Raw genomic sequence first — 26,859 nt, 5'->3', positions numbered from 1 at the left:
TTAGAAATTCTTGTTTCTTATTATATTTTCTCTACAATTCAGATCAGGCCTCAGTAGAATAATGTAGCATTTGGGGAAAAAGATACAAGCCAAGAGAGCAGCTCCAGAGGCCAAAATGGAGAAGATCTCCACAGCCACCATGGACTTCCCTTTGGTGCTCAGGTAGGTGGGGAGGAAGCTGATCCAAACACTGCAAAAGACCAGCATGCTAAAAGTAATGAACTTGGCTTCATTAAAGCTGTCAGGCAATTTCCTAGCCAGAAAGGCCACTGAGAAACTAACGAGGGCCAGAAAACCTAGATAGGCAAGGACACCGTAAAACATTAAAACTGAGCCTTCCTTACATTCCAAGATGATCTCTCCAAACAAGGAGTGGAAGTCCAAGTTAAAAAATGGGGGAGAGGTTCCCAGCCAGGTGGTACAAAGGACTGCTTGGATCAGGGGACACGCTAAGACAATGGAGTTGGTCAGTGGTTTTCCTAAGAGTTTCCTTGTCTTGTTCCCCGGTTTGGTGGCCATGAAGGCCAGAACCACCATGACAGTTTTTGCCAACACAGAGGAAACTGCCAGGGAAAAGAGAATGGCAAAGGCAGATTGTTGTATAAGACAGGTGACTTTCCCTGGTTGACCAATGAAGAGGAAGGAGCAGAGGAAGCAGAGCAGGAGGGAGACCAGGAGGATGTAGGTGAGTTCTCTGTTGTTGGCTTTAACAATTGGTGTGTCATGATGTTTATAGAAAATCACCAGGACTGCAGATGTGCTCACAGAGAGAAAAAGAGTGAGAGAAACTAAAGTGTATCCAAGAGTGTCTTGATAGGCAAGGAAGTGGATCTTCTTGGCAATGCATTGGTCCTTGTCCTTGTTGGGATATTGGTCTTCTGGGCAGGGTTCACAGTGAGCAGCATCTGAAATCAAGAATCTTTGGTTAAGAATTCATTCATTCAAGCAAATCATGCTGCATTTATAATGGTTCTAGGATAGATTAGCCAGTGACGAGGATTAGTTCAGTTCTAGCTATCCATTCACTGTGGACTTCCACAAGTAATGTGGCTTTCAGTTTGAGATTGCTGCCTGTTTTCTCCCCTACTTTATAATGGAACACACAGAAGATCGATAGACCTGTTATCCAGGAATGTTGCTATTTGTTTATCTGTACATGATCCCTGCCTTAACCTCTCTGCTTTGTGCTTCAAATGTGTTCATTCAGACTTATTTGATTCCTCCTACTCTATCAAAGAGACACAGATCGATGAATCTCCTCTTTCTCTGGCAGAACTATTTCCTCAGAGGTTGATAGTATTGATGGATGAAGCATGCCCTAAGTAATAAGAATTAAAGCTTGGACTGAAAACCCCACTTCTTCAGGAAAAGATTAGAATTTGGTTTTCACAATCAGATATTACAGGAGGAGTTGAAATGCAAGTTGGAGATTCATAAATTCTGCCCTAAAACTATCCTGCATGGAACTGCTGAGGATTAGGAAAGGTGACTTCTGTGGCCAGGACAATTTAGATCCATCAACTGAAAGGTTCTGCTGAAAAGTACGAGTGCATGTCAATCATATCAAAAATGATCACAATAAACAAAATAGATTTAATGAATGTGTTATGGAGGTTTGTGGACCGCAACCTTATCTCTTTACAATTCACCAAACAGATAAGTCTCAGAAGACCTTAAACTAAACTGTTTTTATTTGCATGAATAAAACAAAGTCTATTAAAAGAACATCAGTAGTCAGTTTCCTTTTGCAATGTCCGGTCAGCTCTTTCTGCAATCGCTCTGTGCAATTGGAGTCCGAGTCTTTCAGAAGGAGGAGGCTTTAGTGACTTCAGCTCTGCCTCTGACCCCAAACTGTTTTGCCTGCTGGCAAGCAGCTCCTTATATACTGTCTCAGTGGCAGTTAGAAAAGCCCGGGAGATTCAAAACTAGGAGCTGCGCTCTGATTGGCCTATTCAATTATCTAAGCCAAAGGCCATTAATAGGCACAGCAACTGTGAGGGAATTTTTCTCTCACAGAATGTCTTCTTTGATCCTGGAAGATAGCTCAAAGCACATTCCTTCCCCCCTCCCTAGAATGACCTAAGGCACATTCCTTCCCCACTCCCTTTTTCCCACAAGGTACAGCAAAGCAATGCAAATGAAACCCTGCACAACCCCCCCCCCAGCCTCCCCCTCCCACCAGTATGGCAGCATCCCAATAGAGATCTATGGGACCGGACATGTAACCAGTTGCAGCACATGAGAAGGAATTTTTTAATGGACAAGTTCCTCCTTCTTGTCAACTTTTTTTAAAAAAATCAGAGTCTAAATGTGCCTGAAAGACAAATATAAATGAGGCCAATCTTTGCATTAGTTAGAAATTCTTGTTTCATACTATATTTTCTATTTCCTCAGAGGCTGATAGTGGGGACGGAAGGAGTTTATTCTGAATAATAAAAATTAAAGCTTGGACCTCACACCCCACTTCCTCAGGAAAGATTGGAAGGCAGTTTTTCCAATTGGATGTTAGAGTAGGAGTGGAAATCCAAGTTGGACATTCATAAATTCTGCCCTAAAGCTATCCTGCATGGAACTGCTGAGGATCGGGAAAGGTGTCTCTGTGGCCAGGGCAGTTTAGATCTGTAAACTGAAAGGTTTTCCTGAAAAAAATATTGTTTCATGTCAATCTTCTTAAAATGACAAAAATGACGTAATGAATGTTTTCTTTGATCCTGGAAGATTAACATTTGAAGTCTTGTCTACCTGTCTGATTAGAAATGGTCCCTTCGGGACAACCTTCACAATGGTAGCAGCAAACTGGCTCTCCCTCTGGAACTCTTCTCCTCTCTCCTACATGGCACCTCTTGATGCCACACCTGGCAAAGGGCACCTTCTGAAAGACAAAAGATACATACTTGAGATGGCCTAAGCAATGAACCTGCTGCATTCATTCTTTTCCCCATTCCTATTTCCCTCCTGTATTCCTTCTTCTGTGTTCAGATTCTCTTCTAAAGAAACATATTGCCACTGTCTATCAGAAATCAAGAACAGTCCTGAGGGATTCAGGCCAGTGGCATTCCTGACACACCCATGGATGTGGGAGATTGAAACTGGAGTCTCAGCCTGCAGAGTAAGTCTTGTGATGGGACAAGAGAATTTCTAAAAGAAAGAACTGTCAGGATACAACTGAGAGGAAGTGATTCACAGAAATCACTTTTGCTTCCTTTTAATTGCATCCTGTGTTTCAAGCAGAAGTCAATTCCAAGTCTAATTCTTTATGGAATGACATAAATCAGACCTCAAACGTGTTGTGTACAAAGCAGATTTTTCACCAAATGCCATAATTTCTGATTCAATTGATTATTTTTCAAGTTAGAAAGATGTTCTGCATCTCAGGAAGAGAATGAATCTTTCCCTGAACTTACAACATCCTTGAAGCTCACCTTTCTGGCCCAGATGATTCCATCCGAGTTAATGGTGAAATCTTGGCCTGGGGGAGCCTTAGGATTTACTTGCCCAACTTTTATGGGAACAAAGGATCGATTCGGGAGGAGAATCCAATTCAAAAGATCATAACGAGCAGATCCCAGTCCATCTTCTGAGATGGAGACTTCATCTCCAGCGCTGTTGTTGAACTGCACATTCCTCAAATAGGCAAGAATCTGGAATAAAAGAGACCTTTAGAAATAGGACTATTTAGTTAGAGCTACGGTTATGGCCCTCTTTATGGATTACTGCCTTGTTGTGGCAAAGGGGTTTGCATAGCTCAATGAAGCTATGAGCTAGGCTATGCAGGGCCACCCAAGATGGACAGGTCATAGTAGAGAGCTCTGACAAAACGTGACCCACTGGAGAAGGAAATGGCAACCCTCTCCAGTATCTTTGCCATGAAAACCCCATGGACAGTCGTACCAAAAGGCAAAAAGATATGACGCTGGAAGATGAGCCCCTCAGGTTGGAAGGTGTCCAATATGCTACTGGGGAAGAGCAGAGGGCTAGTACTAGTAGCACCAGAAAGAATGAAGCAACTGGGCTGAAGCCAAAAGGAAACTCTGCTGTGGATGTATCTGGTGGTGAAAGGAAAGTCTGATGCTGAAAAGATTTTTTCTCCATAGGAACCTGGAATGTAAGATCCATAAATCAAGACAAGCTGGATGTGGTCAAACAAGAGATGACAAGACTGAACATCGACATCTTAGGAATCAGCGAACTAAAATGGACAGGAATGGGTGAATTTAATTCAGATGACCATCAGGTATACTACTGTGGGCAAGAATCCCTCAGAAGAAATGGAGTAGCCTTCATAGTCAATAAAAGAGTAGGAAAAGCAAGACTGGTACACAATCTCTTTTCATTTTAACATTAGTAATATTATTAAATAGAATTAGAGCAAACCAAGAGATAAAGGGAATGAAAATTAAAAGAGAAGAATACAAGGCACAGGCCTTTGCTGACAATATGGTATTTATTATTGAGGAACTTCTGGAATCTGGCCCCTCCCTAATATGGGAAATAGAAACATATGGGGAAGTATCAGGACTTAAAATTAATAGAGGGAAAACCAAAATGATAGTTAAAAATCTAACAACAACTCAGAAAAAAATAATTAGAAAAAGAAATGGACTTACAAATTGTTAAGAAAATTAAATATCTAGGGATATGATTAACAGCGAGGTGTTCCTCGTTAAAGGAGGATAACTATATGATGTTGGTCCAACAAATTAAGAAAGATTTGGAAAAGTGAGAAATGTTACAAATATCGCTTATAGGTAGGATAGCGACTATTAAGATGAATATCCTACCTAAACTATTACATTTATTTCAAACAATCCCCATCCCATTAGATAGAAATTTTTTTATGGAACTTAATAAAATTATTACTAAATTTGTCTGGTCTGGAAAAAAGGCAAGGATAAAATTACACTTTCTCCAAGACAGTAGAAGTAGGGGTGGTTTTGGTCTTCCGGCATGGGAACTATACCACAAAGCAGCGACATTAGTTTGGATAAGGGATTGGGTCAATTTAAGGAATAGAAGAAGAATCTTAATTCTGGAAGGACACAATTTACAAAAGGGGTGGCATGCTTTTATGTGGGACAAAGGGAATAGGATACATACTATTTACAGACATAAAATAAGAGATGTACTAATATGATATAAAGATATAAAGAAGAAACATTATATGAAAATTCCCGGTTGGCTATCTACCATGGAAGCTATGATCCACCCCAACACATTAGACATTCGTAAAATGCCTAGATACACAGAAATCTTAGATAAACAGGGAAAGCTGAAAAGTAACCAGGTATTAAAAGAACAAGGAATATCCATTGACTGGTGGCCATACTTACAACTACAATCCAGATACAGAAACGATAAGGAGGAATACGGAATAGATTTGGATCCAAGACAATTAGATAAATTGCTGATTGGCCCTGAAAGAAAATTAATATCTAAATTATATAATTATTTATTAGAATTTGATAGAGCAGAGGAGGTGGTAAAAGAACCGATGATTGCATGGGCAAAAAATGTAGGGCATAACATAAATCTAGATGATTGGGAAACTATTTGGAATAAAAACTATATATTAACAAAATTGGTGGCTTATAAGGAAAATCAGTATAAAATGCTATATCGTTGGCACCTAGCTCCAGCAAGGCTGGCCAAAATGTACCCAAATTTAAGCCCCAAGTGCTGGAAATGCAACGAACACCAAGATACCTTCTTTCACGCTTGGTGATTATGCCCCGAAGCGAAAAAGTATTGGACCAAAACACGAGAGTGGCTACAAGATCTAACAAACTGCCAATTGAGTTAATTCCGGAAACATTTCTCCTGGGAATATTAAAAACCAAATTTGATAAAAAAAAAAATAAGATATCTGATCCTGCATACACTAACAGCAGCAAGAATTGCATTCGCGCAATACTTACCACCAGAGGGATTGATTATTCAAAAAAGATTTGAATGTGCCGAAATGAATAAACAAGCTCCAAAGTGACAGAATGATCTCAGTTCAAATCCAAGGCAACCGATTCAACATCACAGCAGTCCAACTCTATGCCACTGGTGCTGCAGAGGATGAAGTTAACCGGTTCTATGAAGCCCTACAACACCTTATAGAAATAGCACCAAAAAATGATGTCCTTATCATCATGGGGGATTGGAATGCTAAAGTAGGAAGCCAAAAGATAACTGGAATAACGGGCAAGTTTGGCCTTGGAGTACAAAATGAAGCAGGGCACAGGCTGATAGAATTTTGTCAAGAGAATAGGATGGCCATAGCAAACGCTCCTTTCCAACAACCCAAGAGAAGACTCTACACATGGACATCACCAAACGGTCAACACAGAAATCAGACTGACTCTGTGCTCTGCAGCCAACAATGGAGAAGCTCTTTACAGTCAGTAAAAACAAGACCAGGAGCTGACTGTGGCTCAGATCATGAGCTTCTCCTTGCAAAATTTAGGCTTAAATTGAATAAAGTAGGGGAAAGCACTAGGGCACTCAGGCATGAACTAAATCATATCCCTGATGATTATACAGTAAAGGTGACAAATAGATTTAAGGAATTAGATCTCATAGACAGAGTGCCTGAGGATCTATGGACGGAGGTTCGCAACATTGTACAAGAGGTAGTAACTAAAACCATCCCTAAGAAAAAGAAATTCAAGAAAGCAAAATGGTTCTCTGAGGAAGCTTTATAAGTGGCTGAAGAAAGAAGGGAAGCGAAAGGCAATGTCAGGCCTGGAAGCCATCTTTTGTATTAGGCCTTCAGACCTGCTACATTTACTACTGTGGGAAATTGGGAGGGGGGATTGTATGGAGCACAGGTGATGTATAGTAATACTAACATTCCTTTCTCAAGAAGTCAAAGACAACTTGCCCTGCACCTGGAAGGCTGGAACTGAGAGGCATCTCCAGTTGGAACAATGTTTGATTGGACCATGTGATGGACATGTGGGTGTTGGGCAGGGACTTGAACTTTTCTGTGGGTGGAGAAAACTTGGAAACTTTCAGATTCAGGTTTTCCCAGATGTGTCAATATGACATCTCTAATAAAATGCAACTTTAAAGAAACTCAAGCCTTGGAGTTTTCATTCATTGGAGATGTTACTTGGAACCCTGACAGGCAAGGGAGAAGGAGAAAGATACACCCAATTGAATGCAGAAGTCCAGAGAATAGCTAGAAGAGATAAGAATGCCTTCTTAAATGAACAGTGCAAATAAATAGAAGAAAACAATAGAATCGGGAGGACAAGAGATCTCTTCAAGAAAATTGGAGATATGAAGGGAACGTTTCATGCAAAGATGGGCATGATAAAGGACCAAAATGGCAGGGACCTAACAGAGGCAGAAGAGATTAAGAAGAGATGACAAAATTATACAGAGGAACTATACAAGAACGAGCTTAGCGTCCTTGATAACCACGATGGGGTGGTCACTGACCTCAAGCCAGACACCCTGGAATGGGAAGTCAAATGGTCCTTAGGAAATCTGAGCAGCAACAAAGCTAGTGGAGGTGACAATATTCCAGCTGAGCTATTCAAAATCTTAAAGACGATGCAGTCAAAGTGCTACACTCAATTTGTCAGCAAATTTGAAAAACTCAACAGTGGCCGCAGGATTGGAAAAAGTCAGTTTACATTCCAATTCCAAAGAAGGGCAATGCCAAAGAAGGTTCAAACTAGCATATCATTGCACTCATTTCACATGCTAGTAAAGTTATGCTCAAAATCCTACAAGCTACACTCCAGCAGTATGTGGATCGAGAACTACCAGAAGTACAGGCAGGATTTTGAAGAGGCAGCGGAACTAGAGATCACATTGCCAACATACGCTGGATCGAGGAGATTCAGCTAGGAAGTTCCAGAAAAACATCTACTTCTGCTTCATAGACTGTTGCAATATTTTCAGGATCAGACTCAATAAAGATAATAGAAATTATAGGTTTAAATATAATTCTCTTTAATCATAATAGGCATTCTATATTCGCTGAATATTCAAGATAGAAGCAAGGAAAATGGGGAGGATGGCTCCTTTTATATACAAGGGGCGGAGCCAGGAATGGGAGTGGTAAAATATGAATACATTAAAGCTCAAGTAATAAGTTAACCCCTGATGTTCCATATATACATTATTTACACATTAGAGAATAAGGCATTTACATCTGACAAATCCCCCTCTAAATGCCGGTTCGTTATACAACACCAGTTACATTCAGATTCAGGACAATATAATACATATAATTTAGAAGTTAAATATTTGTGTTGTTTAGAAGGTAAGGGTTTTGTTAATATGTCAGCTAATTGTTCAGAAGTATCACAATGTATTGCTTTGATGAATCCGTCTTGAGATAGTTGTCTCACGTGCTTAAATTTTATATCAATATGCCTGGACCTTTGTCCAATTGCATCGGATCTAGAAATTTCAATGGCCGCTTTATTATCTTCATGCATAATAAATGGTAAAGTAGGTTTCTTCCAAACATCTGTGATCAAATCATTGAACCATACAAGGTTATTTGCAGCTTTAGACAAGCAAACATATTCTGCTTCTGTGGTAGAGGTGGCTACCAGTTCTTGTTTACCAGTATACCAGTAAACTGGACAATCGTTCAATAGAAAAACATAACCAGAGGTACTCTTTCTGCATGATGTATCACCAGCCCAATCTGCATCAGCATAACAAGTAATTTTTGGTTCTTTGTCATTATTGGGTTCCAATATTAAACAAAAATCTAATGTACTTTTCAGATATCTTAAAATTCTTTTGACAGCTTCCCAATGATACAAGGTTGGTTTGCTAACATATCTTGACAATAAATTGAGAGGTAATGCAATATCTGGCCTAGTCCAATTAGATATATAAAGGAGTGAACCTATAACTGATCTGTAAAATGTGTTATCTTTAAACTCAGGGGAAGATTCATCATTGTTTCTAAGAAAATCAGTTTGCATAGGTGTGTCACATGTTTTGGCATTATTTAAGTTACATTTGTTTAGGAGTTCAATGATTTTATCTTTTTGAGTAAGTTTGAATCCCCCTTTTGTTTTGTTAATTTGTACACCAAGGTATTTATTCACTCTACCTAGTGATTTCAATGAGAAGTGTTCGTTTAACTTATTTACAAAGATTTCCCTGCTCTCTTTATGCTTTCCAATATATAAAATATCATCCACATAAATTAATACAAATTCAATATGATCATTACTCTTTTTTACAAAGAAACAGTTATCAGCAGTGGTGGCGTTGAAATCCATGGTCTTTAGTACTTTTACCAAACAATCGTACCATCTTTTGCCAGATTGCTTCAATCCGTACAGACTCTTATTTAGTAACCAAATTTCGTTCTTATTAGTGTATTGACTGTGTGGTGCTCTTACATATATTTCCTTATCTAATTTTGCATGTAAGTATGCAGTCTGTATGTCATATTGAAACACGTCTAGATTGAGTGCAGATGCTACTACTAGAGCTGTTTTGACACTCTCTGTTCTCACTGTGGGTGAATATGTGTCAGTGTAGTCTTCTGGATATTTTTGTGCATAACCTTGTGCAACTAGTCTGGCTTTGTATAAGGTATTTCCTCCTTCTAAATTCTTAATTTTATAAATCCACCTGGTACCTATAATTGTTTTATCCTTAGGTGCGATCGCAGGTGTGAATACATTTAATCCTTGTAAACTTTTCATTTCTTTTTCCATAGCTAGTTCCCATTTTTCTCTTTCTTCACGGGGAAGTTTCAATACTTCCTCATATGTATTAGGTGTTATTTGTTCTCCATCCATATGCATAATATAATCTTTGTATTTATTTGGTATTTGGTTTCTATTATTTCTAATATTTCTTTCAGGTTTGCTATGGTTGTCATGCAAATATCTGGCTTCCTTTTTTGTTAATGTGTCTGTCTTTATTTTATGCTGACTATTTGTCCAAGTTTTGGTTTTGTTCTTACTTTTGTTAGTATTTTGATTTTCTGTTGTTCCTTCCTCGCAAGATATATTATCTTTGCTTTTATTAGAAAAAATTTCATTAAGGTGCAACTTAGACCAATTGGCCTGCTCATGAAACACAGCTGTTCTGGATACTATAAATTTGTTATTATTATCGATGAATCTGTACCCTTTGGTTCCAGTTTCGTATCCCATGAATCTTAATCTCCTGGATACGTTTTCTCCCTTTCTCCTCAATTGTTTAGGTATGTGCACGTCTGCAGTAACTCCAAATATGTGCATGTGTGCTAATTTAGGTTTTCTATTGTACATCACCTCATATGGTGTCTTATTCACAATACTGGACCATGTTCTATTTTGAGTGTAATTTGAATAATGTAAGGCTTCTGACCAAAATTGTTTGCCTAAACCAGCATCTTCTAATGTGCATCTAATCATGGTTTGTAGTGTGGAGTTCTTTCTCTCTGCAATCCCATTTTGAAAGGCAGAAAATGGATTGGACGTGAAATGTAGCATCCCTCTATCCTTTAACCATTGGGAGAATTCTTTAGACATGAATTCACATCCCCTATCTGTCATAATTTGTTTTATTCTGATATTATGTTGTGTTTCTATGCGTTTGTAGAATTCCTTAAATTTCTGAAAGGTTTCATCCTTGTGCTTTAATGTGTAAACAAAACCATAGCGACTGTAATCATCCACTATTGTTAGGAAGTAACGTTTTCTATAGGTAATTGATGGAGTTAATGGACCAACTAAGTCCATATGTACCAAATCAAAAATATTGTTAGTTGATCTGTTAGATTTTTTTGGTCTAGGACTGGTTTTTAGTTTGGTGGATTTACATACTGAGCATTCTAAATAATTTTCACAATTTTTTATTTTTACACCTTCTGCGTGTTCAGTCATTTTTTGTACTACAGGAAAGCTTGCATGTCCTAACTTCCTATGTAAGATATGAGCACACTCATCATGAATTGGTTTACCTATTTTTGGTTTCTTCTCATTGTGTGTATTTTTGTTATCATGAGTTATTTTACATTCATCATTGTCACTGTTACTGACATTTTCATCATCTGCTTCAATACAGTCTTCCATATTTGAATCAATGTTATGTAACCATCTTTCTTTGGTTATCAGATAGGGTAGACCCCCTTTTATCATCACAGTGCCTACATTTGTTTTGTTCTTTTCTATAGTTGCTTTCCCCTTTGAGAAAACTATATTGATGTCAGATTCTCTGCTTAGTTTTATAGCACTTAGTATGTTGTGAGGTATTTCTGGGATTAATAATACCCCCTCTATTTTCCCTAAACCAGGCAAGGTCACATTTCCTCTGCCTAATACTTGAACCTTTTCTTGATTAGCTACCTTTATCACAAACTTATCTTCTGTAAATGAAGATAATATACTTTTGTTATTAGTGGTGTGATTTGTTGCACCAGAATCAATAAGCCAATTATTGTTCTCATCTTGTTGTGTTTTGGTGCTGTCTTGTTTATTTAGCCCATTTAGTGACCCAGATTTTCTCTCTTTTGAATTTTCTCTACCCCCTCTACTTTCTCTGTAGTTTGGTGGGCTTCTATATTTGTGTCTATCTGTGGAAGATTGTCTGTAATTGTATTTGCTCCTATATTCTGGCCTATGTCTCTCCCTTGGGACTTTGGGACAGTCTCTTCTACTGTGTTCCCTGGATCCACAATTGTGGCATCTAAAGACCTCATTATATTTATCTTGAAAGACTACTTTCCTAAAAGATTTGTGTTCTGTTTGGTTACTGGAACGATTTTTTCTTGAATTGTCTTCTGCTATCAATTTGTTAGATAGACTTTCTATTGATAAATATCCCAAATTAATGGTATCTAAGTGTGACATAAAGCTATCCCATGATGGATCAAGTGAATTGATAATAACACTTTTCATAGTTTGATCTGAAATCACTTCCCCCCTCAATTGCAGCTCAGCTCTTATTTTGTTTAGATTTATCAAATGTTCACTTATAGAAACCCCTGGTTTCACTCTAGAAGAAAAGAAATCCTTAGACATTCTTGTGGTTGTGGCTACGCTATCGCTGTGAAATAGATTAAACATGCATTGAATTATTTCTGATACAGTTAGGTTTGGTTTGATGCTATGATACATTGCAGGAGACACGCTAGAAATTATTATGAAAAATGCTCTATGATGTAAACAGTCTATTTTTAAAGTCCAAGGTCTTCTTGGAGGACTAGTTATAAAGAATAGTAAATTTTCTTTCATAAAAATAACCTGAAGCTGTTGGTACCACTCTTGTAAATTAATGCCATCAACTCTAAGTTTTGGGAAGTCACTGGGTAAGTTCCCCACATTATTTTGTCCATTACTTACAACCTGAGGCAGTCCGTGGTCTCTCAAGTGCAGGAAATTACAGAACGGCATTGGGATGCTTGTAACGAGTCTGCGCGGTTCTCTGGCCAGTTCAAGTCTTTCGGGGCCGTCTACGTAGTTTTGCACATGCGCGTTGCTCATTTCTTCTTTGGCGCCGTTGTGGAAGGTTCTCTCCATTTCAGCTCTCTCGATCCGCTCCTCTTCAGATGAGTCGGTCTCTGGCTCGGTTTTTGGGGCTTTGGTGATGGCGGCGGTTCTTCTCTTTCTCTTGTGTGTGCTGGCACTCGATTCTGTCTGCGGTGTAGGACGGAATCGGCATGGCTCTCTGGGCTCGGGTGTCGTCGTTTTCGAAGTCAGGATGGGAGCGTGCAGGTCTTGAGTTGTCGGTTTGATTGCTTGCTTCTTCGTTGATGTCTTAGAAATTTTCAATCTTGGCCCAAAAGCAGCAAAAAGTGTTTTCATTGCTGACTCTACTTGAGACTTTGTTAAATCGTCTTCACTTTCTGATTTTGGTTCATCTGAAGAGTTTGAGACTTCTTTTTCACTTTCTTCGTCTGATAGCGTTTTTCGCGCCAGAAATTTTGAACTGAGCGTTTTGATTGGCTCTGCTTCACTCTCTTTTGAAGTTCGTTGAAACCAAGATGGCTGCCGTTCAAAATTTCGCGCGGGGTCACATCTTTTCTTTTTTACAACTATTTTCTCAGTAGTCATTTCACTCACAGTTTTTTGATCTTTGGGTTTTTCTTTAATGATGTTTTTCTCTCTCGCTGCTCCGCTGTTCCTCAGCATCTCCTGGAGGTCCGCGATGAGGCTTTCATCATTCTTTTGGCTTTTTAGTATTTTTAATATTTCTGACCTGAGTTCGTTATTTTCTATCTCGATTTCTTCCTGGTCGTTATTTTCACTCATCAGTTCTTCTTCTTCAGTGGTGTATTCTTCGGATTCTCTCGAAATCGCATTAGTGGATTCGTTGATCATCTCTTGATCAGTTTCTATTTCTTTGCTGTAGGCCCTGGTGTTGGGCCTATCTTTCTTGGATATTTTTAATTACTTATTGAGTCAATAAACCATCCTCTGCTACCAGCTTGTTGCAATATTTTCAGGATCAGACTCAATAAAGATAATAGAAATTATAGGTTTAAATATAATTCTCTTTAATCATAATAGGCATTCTATATTCGCTGAATATTCAAGATAGAAGCAAGGAAAATGGGGAGGATGGCTCCTTTTATATACAAGGGGCGGAGCCAGGAATGGGAGTGGTAAAATATGAATACATTAAAGCTCAAGTAATAAGTTAACCCCTGATGTTCCATATATACATTATTTACACATTAGAGAATAAGGCATTTACATCTGACATAGACTATGCTAAAGCCTTTGATTATGTGGATCACAACAAATTGTGGCAAGTTCTTAAAGAGATGGGAGTACCAGACCATCTTATTTGTCTCTTGAGAAACCTATTTGGGGGTCAAGAAGCAACAGTGAGAACTGGACATGGAACCACTGATTGGTTAAAAATTGAGAAAGGAGTTAGGCAAGGCTGTCACTCTGCCTATTTAACTTACATGCAGAGCACATCATGAGAAAGGCAGGGCTAGATGAATCGCAAGATGGAATTAAGATTGTTGGAGAAATATCAACAACCTCAGATATGCAGAAGATACCATTCTAATGGCAGAAAGTGAAGAGGAACTACAGAACCTCTTGATGAGGGTGAAGAAGGAGAGTGCAAACATTGGCTTGAAACTGAACATTAAGAAAACTAAGATCATGGCATCCGGCCCTCTCAATTCCTGTCAAATAGATGGGGAAGAAATGGAGATAGTGACATATTTTGTTTTCCTGTGCTCCAAGATCACTGCAGATGGGGACTGCAGCTAAGAAATTAAAAGACACTTGCTCCTCGAGAGGAAAGCTATGGCAAATCTAGCTAGCTTACTAAAAAGCAGAGACATCACCCTGCCAACAAAAGTGTGTATAGTCGAGGCTATCTTTTTCCCAGTTGCAATGTGTGGCTGTGAAAGTTGGACCATAAGAAAGGCTGAGCATCAGAGAATTGAGGCCTTTCAACTCTGGTACTGGAGAAGACTCCTGGAAGTCCCTTGGACTGCAAGGCAATCAAACCAGTCAGTCCTAGAGGAGACTGCTCTTTAGAAGGCCAGGTCCTGAAGATGAGACTCAAATACTTTGGCCACCTAATGAGAAGGAAGGACTCACTGGAGAAGAGGCTACTGCTGGGAAAGATTGAGGGAAAAGAAGAAAGGGACGACAGAGAATGAGGGGACTGGATGGAGTCACTGAAGCAGTCGGCATGAGGTTAAATGGACTTCAGGGGATAGTAGAGGACAGAAAGAATTAGAACAGTGGGACAAACTATGGACAAGGAACTATAAACTTACAACAGCAGTCCCCTACAAAGAAAACTTCTATAAAATGTTTTATAGATGGCATTTGCCCTCAGCGAGTTTGGCCAAAATGTACCCAAATTTATCCCCCAAATGCTGGAGATGTAACTACAAATTTGGAACATTCCATCACATGTGGTGGACGTGCCCCATCACAAGGAAATATTGGTGCAAAATTCAAAAATGTCTGGAAGAAATTACAGAGCAAAAAACAGATTTGAAACCAGAACTATTTTTATTAGGAATACTGGACCCGAAAATGAATAAAAAACTTCAATACATCACACTACACATACTCACTGCAGCAAGAATCATATTTGCACAAAACTGGAAACAAAATAATATACCCTCAGACAAAATAGTAATTAGAAAAATTCTTGAATGCACAGAAATGGATAAAATGACTATGGAGCTAAAAGAGAGGGATGATTCAGACTATTATGAAGTATGGAATAAAATGTACAGTTGGCTCGAAAATAGAAACCAAAACAGGAAATGTTTAACTTAGTACTCATGAAACCTAAATTGGAGTAATTAAAAAACATTAAACAAAGAGATGTAAATATAAATGAATATAAATCGGTAGAGAAGAATAATGAATACTACTATATGTGTTTATACCAGTGGTTCCCAAACTTTTTCAGTCCACCGCCCCCTTGGTGCTACAAACTCATCCTCAGTGCCCCTCACCCCCACCCCTATAAATAGCATTGTTCAGAATAGCAGTTTGCACGACTCACTAAGGAAGATAGTAACAGTAAAATTCAAAACTGTAACAATGAATTGCACATTTATTCAAAATCCAATTTAAAAATCTTTTGTTAATTCAACAAAATTGTTGAACACGATCCAGTGATTCCAGGTTTTCAAAGCCTGATAGTCATTTATCAAGAACCCTAGGAACTACTAAGTTAGTAAACTCAGTAAAATTTAGTAACTACTTCACTGTTCAGTAAATTCTTAATGTGATGGGTGGGCTTGATGAAATGATACCAGTTTCCCAATGTCTGGTTTTAAGTCACTTAGCAGGAGTCTTAAATCACCACATTCAGTAATCTGGAGTCGATTTCTTTGCTTGGAGAGAAGTTGGATGACCACACTGAAACCATGTTCCACCAAATATGATGTTGCAAATGCAACAAGGAGCTTCTTAACCACTGTCCATAGTGCAGGATAGCAATCAGAAATTTCCTTCTGTAACCAAAACTCTTGGTACGATTTCTTAAACTTTGGCTTCAGCTCAATGTCATTTTGCAGCTCTATTAGTTGTTCCTCCACTACCCCATCTTCCTCAGAATCTAAAAATGGATTTATCACCCAATCTGGAATTTCCATCAAAAGAAGATCCTGATATCGCTCAGACATATCTTTATGCAGCATGTCCAAATGGTCACAAAAACCTTGCAGATCATCATCTTATAGCCTACCTTTCTCTTCCAGCTCGGACAAGCTCGGAAATTGGTATAGCTCGCGATGGCCTATATTGCGCTTGAATAGAGTTAACTTTGAAATAAACGTAGAGATGACAAATTTGGCCTTAATAAGATTGACCTCATTTCCTTGCAACTGCAAATTCACTTCATTGAACTTTGCAAACAGTTCTGATAAATAAGCAATGTCATGCCTGATCTCTTTGAGTTCATCACTAAGGTAATGACTGATGGCCACCTAATGTCTTCACCTCTGCAGGTTCTCAAAGATTTCTGAGACCAGTGTTGAATACTTAAATTTCAGTAGTCACCAATCCCAGTCTTAAAATGAGTTTAGAATCAGTGGGAGTCACTGATAACAATGAACTATTAGCTACTGAAAATGAGTCCAGTCCTGCCTTTCTTTTCCTTCTGTCCAAGTTTTGCAAGTATTTTTTCCAAGCATATGTTTTATTCCACAGTATACAAACCATTATTGTTAGGGGAAAAATTGCTCTTCCAAGCAATTTTAAAAGACACTGTCAGAATGACTCTGCTTTCAGCCCCCTTTGTGACTCCTTGAAAAGCATCCCCCCCACACGCTCCAACACCTGAGGAGGCAGGAATGGGCTGCAGGTGTCTAGAATTAAAAGGTCGCTCAAATCCCTAGTATAGTCCTCCTGTGTGAGAAGGGGGTTGCTAGATGACCTCCAAGGTCCCTGCCAACTCTTACTGATACTGGCCCTGGCTTTCCTTGCAGAATGGCAGTGGCGGCACCAGCAGCCAGCCAGGCATGCCACCCCACCAGGCCCTCACCCCACGCGGCAGCCCACCTGCAATTTAAACAAAAATTAGGAAGGCGACCCCCTTGCCTCTTAGCTCTCCCCTAAGTCATCCCACTACCCCCCAGGGGGCAGTACTTTGGTTTATACATTGCTATAAAGTTATTATACTACTATCGAAAAGTAAATAGATAGGATAGAATAGAGAACCACAAAAGCAAAATAAGTATGAGGTAGACAAAGCTCTAAAATGACCTTAGATGGCATATATTATTTGCTGTGTTTAGTTTTGTTTTTATGTATTTGTAGTTGTTTTTTAGGTTATTTTTAAAGACAAAATTGTTTAATAAAAATTATTTTAAAATAAGAACAATGGGTCTTATGGACAGCTCCTTTGTTTGCATCTCTTCCCCCCCCCCCAAACTCTTCCAACAAAACATTATTCTTAATTCACATTTTTCTAATAATTGTTTTTAATATGCATTGATATAATAACATGCAGACATTTAATCAGTAATTGAAGGAATGCATATGGGAAGCTTCCTCTCTAAGGAAGCCAAAGAAATTACCTGCCATGACTGGATATTGGAGATCCTCTTTCCAAGCCTCATCATGGTCGGTTGGGCTCTGGATGCAAACATTGCATGTAAAGCGTGTGCCACAGCATAAATGGCATTGTAGATTTTGTAACTTTCACTTGTCATGCTTATTTCAAAAACGTAATTTGGCAGTTTCTGCAGATTCTCCTTTCCTGTGCATTGTTTTTCCCCCATTGGAGGGATCTTGCCTGGTTTGTGGAGTTTGCAATGAAAGACATGTTCCCACAATCCTGGGAGAAAGATGGCTTCTTGTGGGTTCCAAGGGTCTAAAGACAGGAGGAAATGGCTGAATTCGGAGACATCCCCGGTGTGGTCCCTAAAATTCAATGCTCCATGGAAAGGCTTTAGAAAGAGCAATGCATCTTCAGATTCCTCCAGACTAAGTTTCCAATGGGAGGTTAAGATCCAAACATTCTGCAATGTTGTGTTGCTCAATTTTTCATGTAAATATAAATGTGACTGTACAGTGTAACTACAACCATAGTCTCCAAACAGAAAAATCACTTCAGTTTTTGACCAAGTCTGTAACTTGAGAAGCATTTTTTCTATTCCAATCTGAAGATCATCTAATTTCAACCTTTCAGTGAAGGCCAGGCAGATCTCCTTCTCCTGGAGCATTGGTGTCAGAGTTGAGATGAAATGTTCTCCCCTGTCATCTTCAGGGGCCAGTAGTCCAACCCAGTTCCACTGGAAATAAAGGAGCAGCTGCACTAAACCCACATACTGAGGAGATTCCTTGGCATTAATCTGGAAGAAGGAAGGATAAACTCTTCTCTCTCCCTGAGAGAACTCAAAGCCAACACCGAGCTGAAAAACAATGAGATTCATCTTTCAAAGACAAAGTAAAGTCTTAGGGCAACTTTAGGAGTCACCATTGTAAGGATTTTGCTCCACCAGTCAACTTTGCAAGCTTCATCTCCTTCCCTTCTTAGGGAGAGCCACCTCTTACACATCTTGACTGATTGTGATATATCAGAAGACAAGAGAAGAACCCAACAACCTGATACAGGAAATAAATGGCACTAAAATGATGGCTACTCTTTTATGAAGAATAAATGAAGAGTCACAGGCTCATGATGTGCCTCCCCCAAACTACTTTTAATTTCCTCTTGGCTTATGTGTGTGTTTTCATCTTTGTCTTATCCATATTGTATCCAAGGGAGCTCTCTTACCTGTGGGACCTTGAAGATGCTGAAGATGGAGGCCATCAGCCTTGAGAGTTTGGAGTTGAGATCACCAATGACAGACAGCAGAGTGTCCTGCAGGTCACATTTGTACCCTGGAACCACTTGGCCTCGTGAGGAGAGTATGGAGAGGCTGTTTAAAGAAATAAATATCTCAGTCTGGAAATGTGCATAGATGTGGAAGCCAAGGGAGATGTTGGGGAGCAGAAGAAAATCCTTATTGATCTCGGAGACAGCAAACATCAATGCAAGGAACTGCTGGTAGTTACTGGTGATGAATCTGTAGTGAGCAAAACATTGGCAAACATTACAGGAAAGCTTGTGCATGGCTGTAGAACTTGCTTTACTGTTTGGGGGGACTTTTGAGGGCAGAAACTCCCAAATTTCATTTGGGAGTTTGGGTTTTTTTTCAGAGGATTTTCCTTGGCCAAACTTGGATGCCTTTGTGAGAAAGGAGACAAGTCTTTCCGTAGATATCATGGATTGTTTTATACTCTTTATCATCCCTGCCATATTCACTTTGCTGCGGTGGCCTTTCCAACTGCTTCACTTTCAATGTAATTATTTAAAGTCTGTCTTGGAGCAGCTTCTTCAGGTAAAGATTGCTGAGCACAGAAAAACAGTGAGGGTCACCTCCAAGATTTACTGAAGGCCATTATTCATCAACAATGATGATTCCAACACTGAGAGCGATTTTTGTAACTCCTGAACACTGGAAGAGTGCTGAGCTTTTATTTGAACTTTCTAGCAGAAGTTTCTGTTCAGATTAATATTATAATTCAACTTCTTTACTAGGCCAGCACAGCTTCCCTCTTCATTTTTGTTCTTTATCATCTTCCTGATGAAGAGATTGAGAATTCCAGCCTCTTTGAAGAGCTTGCTACTTTATGGAGAAAAGAATAAAATGTGAACTACACCAGGACAGTACAAATAGTAGAAGTATTTTTGGAAAAAAAGTCCCTGAATTTAAAGCAAAGAGAATAATTATCTGCATGTTTTCCCTCCAGCTGAAACTTACCCAATATGGAAATGATGATTCACTTTATTAAAGTCTTGGACAACAGACCCGTAAATGGCTCCTATGGGCAAATTCCCACCAATAATGAGATCACCAGGCCTATAGGAGCTTTCCTTTAATGGGATATAGTCCCTGAGCACACAAAGGGTTTGCAGCCTCTTTGCTGTAGTTGGAGCCAGGAGCCAGAAGAGCAGCAGAAGCATCAGCAATGAGTCCTGCCTGGTCATTCTTCTCACCTTCCCTCCTAGAACAGAAATTGAGGTTCATGCAGAAACTGATCTGAAGGTTCCTCCTCAAATCTCACTGGAAGTTTAGCAGATCAGACACCACCAGTGCCACCTGGATGGCCCCAAGACCACTCTATAGCAACAATGTTTTTTCTTACCTGTGTTTGGGCTTTGACCATAGAAGAAGTAAAGACATGCGAGTCTCTTCAATCCCAGGAATGAGTAATTTGCAAGGCAGGTTAAGGTGATACGTTCTTCCCCACATCTGGTGAACTCAGAGATATTTTTTAAAGCAGGTTTTATCCTGGAAGATCTTTGTGTGTAGAAATCAACAGGGGATACATGAAGAATGACTGTTTTTTCTGATAATTGCAGGGAAAGCCATTGTCCTATCCCCTTAGCAACAGCTTCTCTTCATGCAGCAGAATGGAAAACATGTTTGTGTCTCTTGTAATTCACAGAGCAGATGGAGTCATGGGGAAGTTGTCTAGTTGACCTACATGAAAGTGACCCTTGCACACAAGATGGATTTTGGCTGGTCCCCTAGTTTGGACAGATAGTAGGAGTGTTACTTGGGAATAGTGGCACAACGCAGAGATGTAATTTGAGGAAGAATGTCAGGATATTAACTGCAATTTTTTGGCAAGATTTGAAAATTTCTGTTGCTGTATCCTAAGGGTAGGAATTGTCATCTGGTTGTCTCTTTTGGTCATTTGGGGTGCTGCTCCCCAAATTGCCAGGTCTGAAATTCTTTTCTAGAAGATTCATTCACAGGACCAGTTGGAATCAATACTACTGTACCAGCCTTCTTGCTGCAAAGCAACTTCCATGTCTGAATCTCTGGAGGGCATTTCACGGTTGATTGTAGTGTTCCCTAGACTTAAGATCTTGAGATATGTCAATTTGCCATCTCTAGAGCAATCCTTAGAGGCATTTCAACATGGCCACCATCATTCATGGCTCAATTCAAAACAGACCACTTCCAACGTGATCTGAGGAGGAGCTATCCTGGTCCCCTTTGTCCTGGCCAGATCATGGCCTGATGACTTTGAGATTCTTTTCTGCTGCCTCTGTCTGCAAGGAGGCTGGATCTCTTTGACCAGTCCACTCTTTGTGTCTGATGGGGTTCCAAAGGGAACTGAGGATTATACCAAGCTCTGCTGCATGGTCCTTCTGAGGCCTTGGCCCCTACCTGGAATAGGAAAGCTACTGAGGTCTTGGATGGGATCAATCACATTATTTATTTATTTATTTATTAGTTTGATATTTATTTATTTATTTATTTATTTATTTATTTATTTATTTATTTATTTATTTATTTATTATGCAATTTATATGCCGCCCTATCTCCAAGGACTCAGGGCGGCTCACAATGGTAAAGATGCACAGTTCCTTATTAAAAGACAATAGAAAATTAAAATTCCAATTTAAAACCATTTAAAATTCATTAAGAAACCCCCCATCAGTCCAGGCTGTGGAAAAACCAGGTCTTCAAATCACGGTGGAACGAGCGAAGGTCAGGGGCCATCCGGAGCTCCAAAGGAAGTTGGTTCCAGAGGGTGGGTGCGCCCACAGAGAAAGCTCTCCCCCTGGGGGTCGCCAGCCGACACTGTCTGGCCGATGGCACCCTCAGGAGACCCTGTCTGTGGGAATGCCACAGGGGCCAAATTTATATATATATATATCATTTTAATAGTATTTTAATGTTTGTAGTTTATGTTTTTATTTGGCTGTACACCACCCTGAGTCCTCAGGGAGAAGGATGGTATATAAATTTGATATAAAATAAAAATAAAAAATTAATGCACCGGGTGATTGGGAATTGTCGCTGGCTGCAGGGGTCCGACAAATATCCTGGCCTAGGCCATGAAGGGCTTTGTAGGTAATAACCACAGTCTTCTCCAGAGGCTCAGGGCAGCTTACAATGCTTTAAGCAATAGCCTTCATACTTTTGTATATACCTGCTTAGTAGGTCCTTTTGGGCCCCCCTAAGCGGTGTTCTTTTTTATACAAAGTCAGCTTATTGCCCCCACAAACCGGGTCCTCATTTTACCTACCTCGGAAGGATGGAAGGCTGAGTCAACCTTGAGCCTGGTGAGAATTGAACTCGCAGTAATTGCAGGCAGCTGGCAGCTAAGTGCTACTTTAACAGCAGTTTAGTCTGCTGCACCACCAAGACACATGCAACCTCTCTTGGTCCATTGTCCCCAACATGCCCCATGATTCAATTGAGGGAGCTGAAAAGGATCAAGGGACATCCAGAGCTCTGCTGAAGGAACATGAGGGATGAATCTAACTGAACATGAGCTGGAGCAGGGGTGTTCAACTCCATTTCATTGAGGGCCAGATCAGGATTGTTGTTGCCCTTAGGGGAGCTGGGTGCGGCATGGCTGTGTGGTTGTGGGTGTCTGGGTGGGTGTGACCAGGGTGGACATGGCGAGCTTGATGTCCCTCATGTTGGGGGGTGGGATCAGGCTGATCCACCGGAGGAGACTCACTGACCCTCTTGGGCTATGTGAGGGGTACAGATGGCAGCATGAGTCATCTGACCTTTGAGCTCCCAGGGCACCAGGACTCCACAGCCCTGCCCCACTTCCCTGAGGGGCTGCCTGGGCTCACTTGCCTCCTGCTCCAGGCTACTGCTGCTGTGCTCACTCTCTTTGCCCAGACTGGGCTTCCTGGATTGGGAAGAGGGGCTGAGGGACAGTGGGGCTCCTGCTGGTGGGCTCTGCTACTGCTGGTGCCACTGCTTGAAGGCAAGCCAGGGGGTGAGTGGAGGTGGCCTGACTGAGGGGTCCCAATGTATGCTGGTGTAGGGTATGTAAGTCAGTTCTAGGACTCGGCTCAGGCAAGGCAGGGTAGGGAGGGGAGTCCTGGCTGCCTCTTGGGGATGGGTCTCTCTGCCCTTCCCTTAAACTGGGGCCATTCCAGGTGGGGAGGTGGGTGGGAGGCTCATCCCACATATCTGGTAGAGCTGGAGGAAGAGGTTTGGACAGCAACAGGAGCAGGTGGAAGAAGATGCTTGGGGGAAGGCATGAGGTTTAGTCTGCAAGGGGGCCATGCAGCCGCCTGCCCCGTCCCAGCTGGGATGGTTGTGGGCAAGCAAAAACAAATGGTGGGACAGAGTGGGTGAGTGAGTGGGCAGCCACCTGGTGCATTCAGCAGGCCTGATCACGTGCCTCCCCCCACGGCTCTGCCTCCCCCTTTTGCTTGGAGGGCCAAACTGGCAGTCCCAGTGCTTGGACCCACCTGCCCAGCATGGGCTGTGACTACTGCCAGACACTGTTGGACCCTGTGCACTCATCCCCTCCTGTGTGTGGACTGGGGTGGGAGGGGCCTTGTGTTTGACATACCTGAGCGAGAGCTTCTATTAAGGCCTACCTCATGGCACTACAAGCCTCAAAATGTCCATATTTCTCCATTCTTTTTGCACTTCTTATAACACTGAGTGACACCCGTGGCCTTTTTAAAGATGATCTGGAACCTTCTGGGTAAGGGTCATGTGTAGGTTTTCCTTCAGGCCTCACAGGATGTTATAAAGATGGTGGACCGTAACTTTATATGTTTACAATCTATTAAATAAATGAGCCTCACAAAGATTTTTAAACTAAACTGTTTTATTTACGAAAATAAACAAAGCCTATTCAACAGAATATCCGTTGTCAGTCTCTTCCTTAAGTATCTTGTCAGCTCTTTCTCCAATCGGCCTGTACGATTGGAGTTTGGGCCTTTCTTCCTCAGAAGGGAGAGGCTTTAGGGACTTCAGCTCTGCCTCTGATCCCGAACTGGTTTAGCCTGCTGGCAAGCAGCTCCTTATATACTGACAGTTAGTGACAGTTAGTGACAGTTAGGGAAGGCATAGAAAAAGCGCGGGAGATTCAAAACCAGGAGCTGCACTCTGATTGGCCTATTCAATTATCTAAGCCAAAGGCCATTAATAGGCACAGCAACTGTGAGGGAATTTTTTTTTCTCACACTCACAGAGGAATTCTGGTTGATAAAATTGCTTGGATCTCTTCCCAGTTGGAGGCCAAGCATGGTGTGGATCCTATGGAGAAGGCTGGGGAAAGGACTTTTGCAGTAATTTAGGAACAGTTTGATCCGGTTGATCCCAAGGATATCGACAGAGTCCATGGGATGTAATTGTGACCACCTGTGAACTAGATCCATGCCCCCCTGTTAATGACATGGTTGTTAAATGAATCTAGTTTCCCCATTGACCTGGTTTTTTGGAAAGTCAGAAAAGAGGACCGTGGGACACTGCAACCGTCATAAATATGAGCCAGTTGCCATGGGCCCAAATTTTGACCACATGCCCATGGGAATGCTGCAATGGTCGTAAGTGTGAAAAACAATCATAAGTCACTTTTTTCAGTGCCTTTGTAACTTTGAACAAGAATGGCCTGTATAATGTCTCATACAGTTTTTAAATTCCCTCTGCATTTAATTTTTATATTGATTGTATAGTTTTTGGTTTTTGGTTTATTTAGATCAATAGGCCAATTTTAAATAGCACATTTTCTCCTTTTATTGTAAGATGTTCTGCACTCGGAAAATAAAATAAATAAATGAAATCACCGTTGTTTACTCCCACCTGAAACTTCACCTTCGCTGGAGCTCCAGAGTTTTCTGCAATGCTGCACAAACAGCCAGAGGGAAGCAGAAAGAATCTCTTTGTCACAAGGCCACATGGTGCAATGACAGAAGCGGCCACCATATTCCAAGGGACCACAACTGAATGAGGCCACTGGTGGCTGCTCCCAAAATCATGCTGGAAGTGCTTGCTTAGCAAATCTGTCCCAACATTGATGAAGAACATCATTTATTTATGCTTTACAGACCTGTGAACATTGTCAATGTGTAGTCTAGGACATTTGCCTACATCCACTTCATCCCAGCCCCCTCACCCCAGCTGACCCATGGCATTCACCCCTCCCTAGCTTCTATGGTTCATGCAACCCTCTTTGCAAAGTAAACAACCCAGCCAGGCCGTGGCAGGAGCAATCATGTTTGCCTTTTGACTCCCTTTGAGCTGCTCAACTTTGGTGGAAATGCATAAGGTGAGCATGTAGGCCAGACAGCTCTGCCCCCACCATACAGCAGCCAATCCAGCGCTTCAGTTTGGTGACCAATTCTATGGCCTGAGGTGTCCAGTTTGCAAAGAGGTGCCCACAAGCTGTAGGCTGCTGTCAATGCAGGGCAGGACTGTGTTCTCTGTATAATTATCTGGGAGGAAAAAAAAATCAATCTCTCCTGGAGTGACAGAGCCTCTAATTTAGGAAGCATCATCTATGGCTCTCCAGTTGGGACCACCAGTTGTATAATGCCTTTGTTGGCCTTGCTGGTGGACAGAATGTCAGCTGTCCCAGCTTAGACATTTAGGAAAGAAAAATCCTTGACTCTATTTGTAGAGTTGGGTATACTTTTCCTAAAAGTCAAGTAGTTGCAGTATAAGCAAAGTCAGATCTGAAGATTCCCGCATAAACCATGTGATTTTTCCTTCTCCCAGGTCTTTCCCCACATGTCATCCGGGTGTCTCTTTTGGTCTTTTGGGTGCTGCTCCCCAAATTGTCGTGTCTGAATTTCTTTTCTTGAAGATTCATTCACAGAACCAGTTGGAATCGTTGCCACTGTACAAGCCTTCCTGCTGCAGGGCAACCTCCCTGTCTGAGCCTCTGGAGGGCATTTCACAGTTGACTGTGGGGTTCCCCAGAGTTATGGTCTTGAGAGATGTCAGTATGCCATCCCTGGGGCAGGCCTTCGAGGCATCTCAAAATGGCCACCATCATTTTTGGCTCAACTCAAAGCAGACCACTTCCAATGAGATCTGAGGAGGAGCTATCTTTGTCCCCTTTGTCCTGGCCAGATCATGGCCTGATGGCGTTGATGTTGTTTTATTCTGCCTCTGTCTGCAGGGAGGCCACATCTATTTGACCAGTCCAATCTTAGTGACTGATGGGGTTCCAAAGGGAACTGAGGATTATACCCCAGGCTCTGCTCCATGGTCCTTCTGAGGCCTTGGCCACTACCTGGAATAGGAAAGCTACTGAGGCCTTGGAAAGGATCAATCACATGCAACCTCTCTTGGTTCATTGTTCCCAACATGCCCCATCATTCAATTGAGAGAGCTGAAAAGGATCAAGAGACATCCAGAGCTCTGCTGAAGGAACATGAGGGATGAAGCTGACTGAACATGAGCTAGATCAGGGGTGTCAAATTCCATTTCATTGAGGGTCAGATCAGAATTGTTGTTGCCCTTGGGGGGCCAGGGTGATGGTGACTGGGTGGTTGCAGCTGCCTGGGTGGGCATGGCCAGTGTGGGTGTGGCCAGTTCAATGTCCCTTGTGTTGGGGATGGGACCAGGGTGGGCGCCAGGCCCTGATCCACTGGCGGACTCTCATTGATCCTCTCAGGCCATGTAGGCAGGCCCTGGAGAGCAGCATGGGATGCCTGGAGACCTGGGCAGCAGGTACCCAAAACCTGAGTTCCCAGGGCACCGGGACTCTACTGCCCAGCCTCACTTCCCTGAGGAGATGCCCGGGCCTGCTTGCCTCCTGATCCTGGCTGCTGCTGGTGGTGGTGCCACTGCTGCAAGGCAAGGCAGGAAGGAAACTGGGGTGGCCTGGCTGTGGGGCCCCAAGATACAAGCAGTGTGTGTGGGTCAGCTCTGGAGCTTTGCTCGTGTGCGGAAGAGTGGGGAGGGGAGTCCCAGCTGCTTCTCGGGGATGGGGCCTTCCTGCCCTCCTGGACTCACAACTCTTTCTAGTTGCATAACTTCTTATAGTGAGCCAGTTGGACCTTTTCCTGGATTGGGATTCCCTGGGCTCAGTCACTCATGCCCTGGTCCTCTTGCATTTGAATTCACACAATGGACTCTACGTAGGGCTACCTTTGAAGAGCATTTGGAAGCTACAGCTGGTGCTG

General features: G+C 41.5%; 1 protein-coding gene across 1 annotated transcript; it reads right to left on the bottom strand.

Annotated features, from left to right (window-relative positions):
• On the bottom strand, nucleotides 1–23,357 carry LOC139312920 (vomeronasal type-2 receptor 26-like). Its single transcript, XM_070938142.1, has 5 exons — nucleotides 23,317–23,357; nucleotides 22,434–22,613; nucleotides 18,679–18,823; nucleotides 17,695–17,772; nucleotides 1–879 (listed from the first exon to the last, which is right to left on the bottom strand). Exons 1-5 carry the CDS (start codon nucleotides 23,355–23,357, stop codon nucleotides 1–3), a joined length of 1,323 nt encoding a protein of 440 aa, XP_070794243.1.
• Between the last annotated feature and the right edge of the window lie 3,502 nt (nucleotides 23,358–26,859).

This window comes from Pituophis catenifer, unplaced genomic scaffold (genome assembly GCF_029215685.1).
Source record: "Pituophis catenifer annectens isolate HBS135680 unplaced genomic scaffold, rPitCat1.0.hap2 SCAF_1, whole genome shotgun sequence".
Taxonomy (NCBI): domain Eukaryota; kingdom Metazoa; phylum Chordata; class Lepidosauria; order Squamata; family Colubridae; genus Pituophis; species Pituophis catenifer.
Note: the sequence above shows the minus strand (reverse complement) of the source record. Positions and strands in the feature narration are given on the sequence as shown.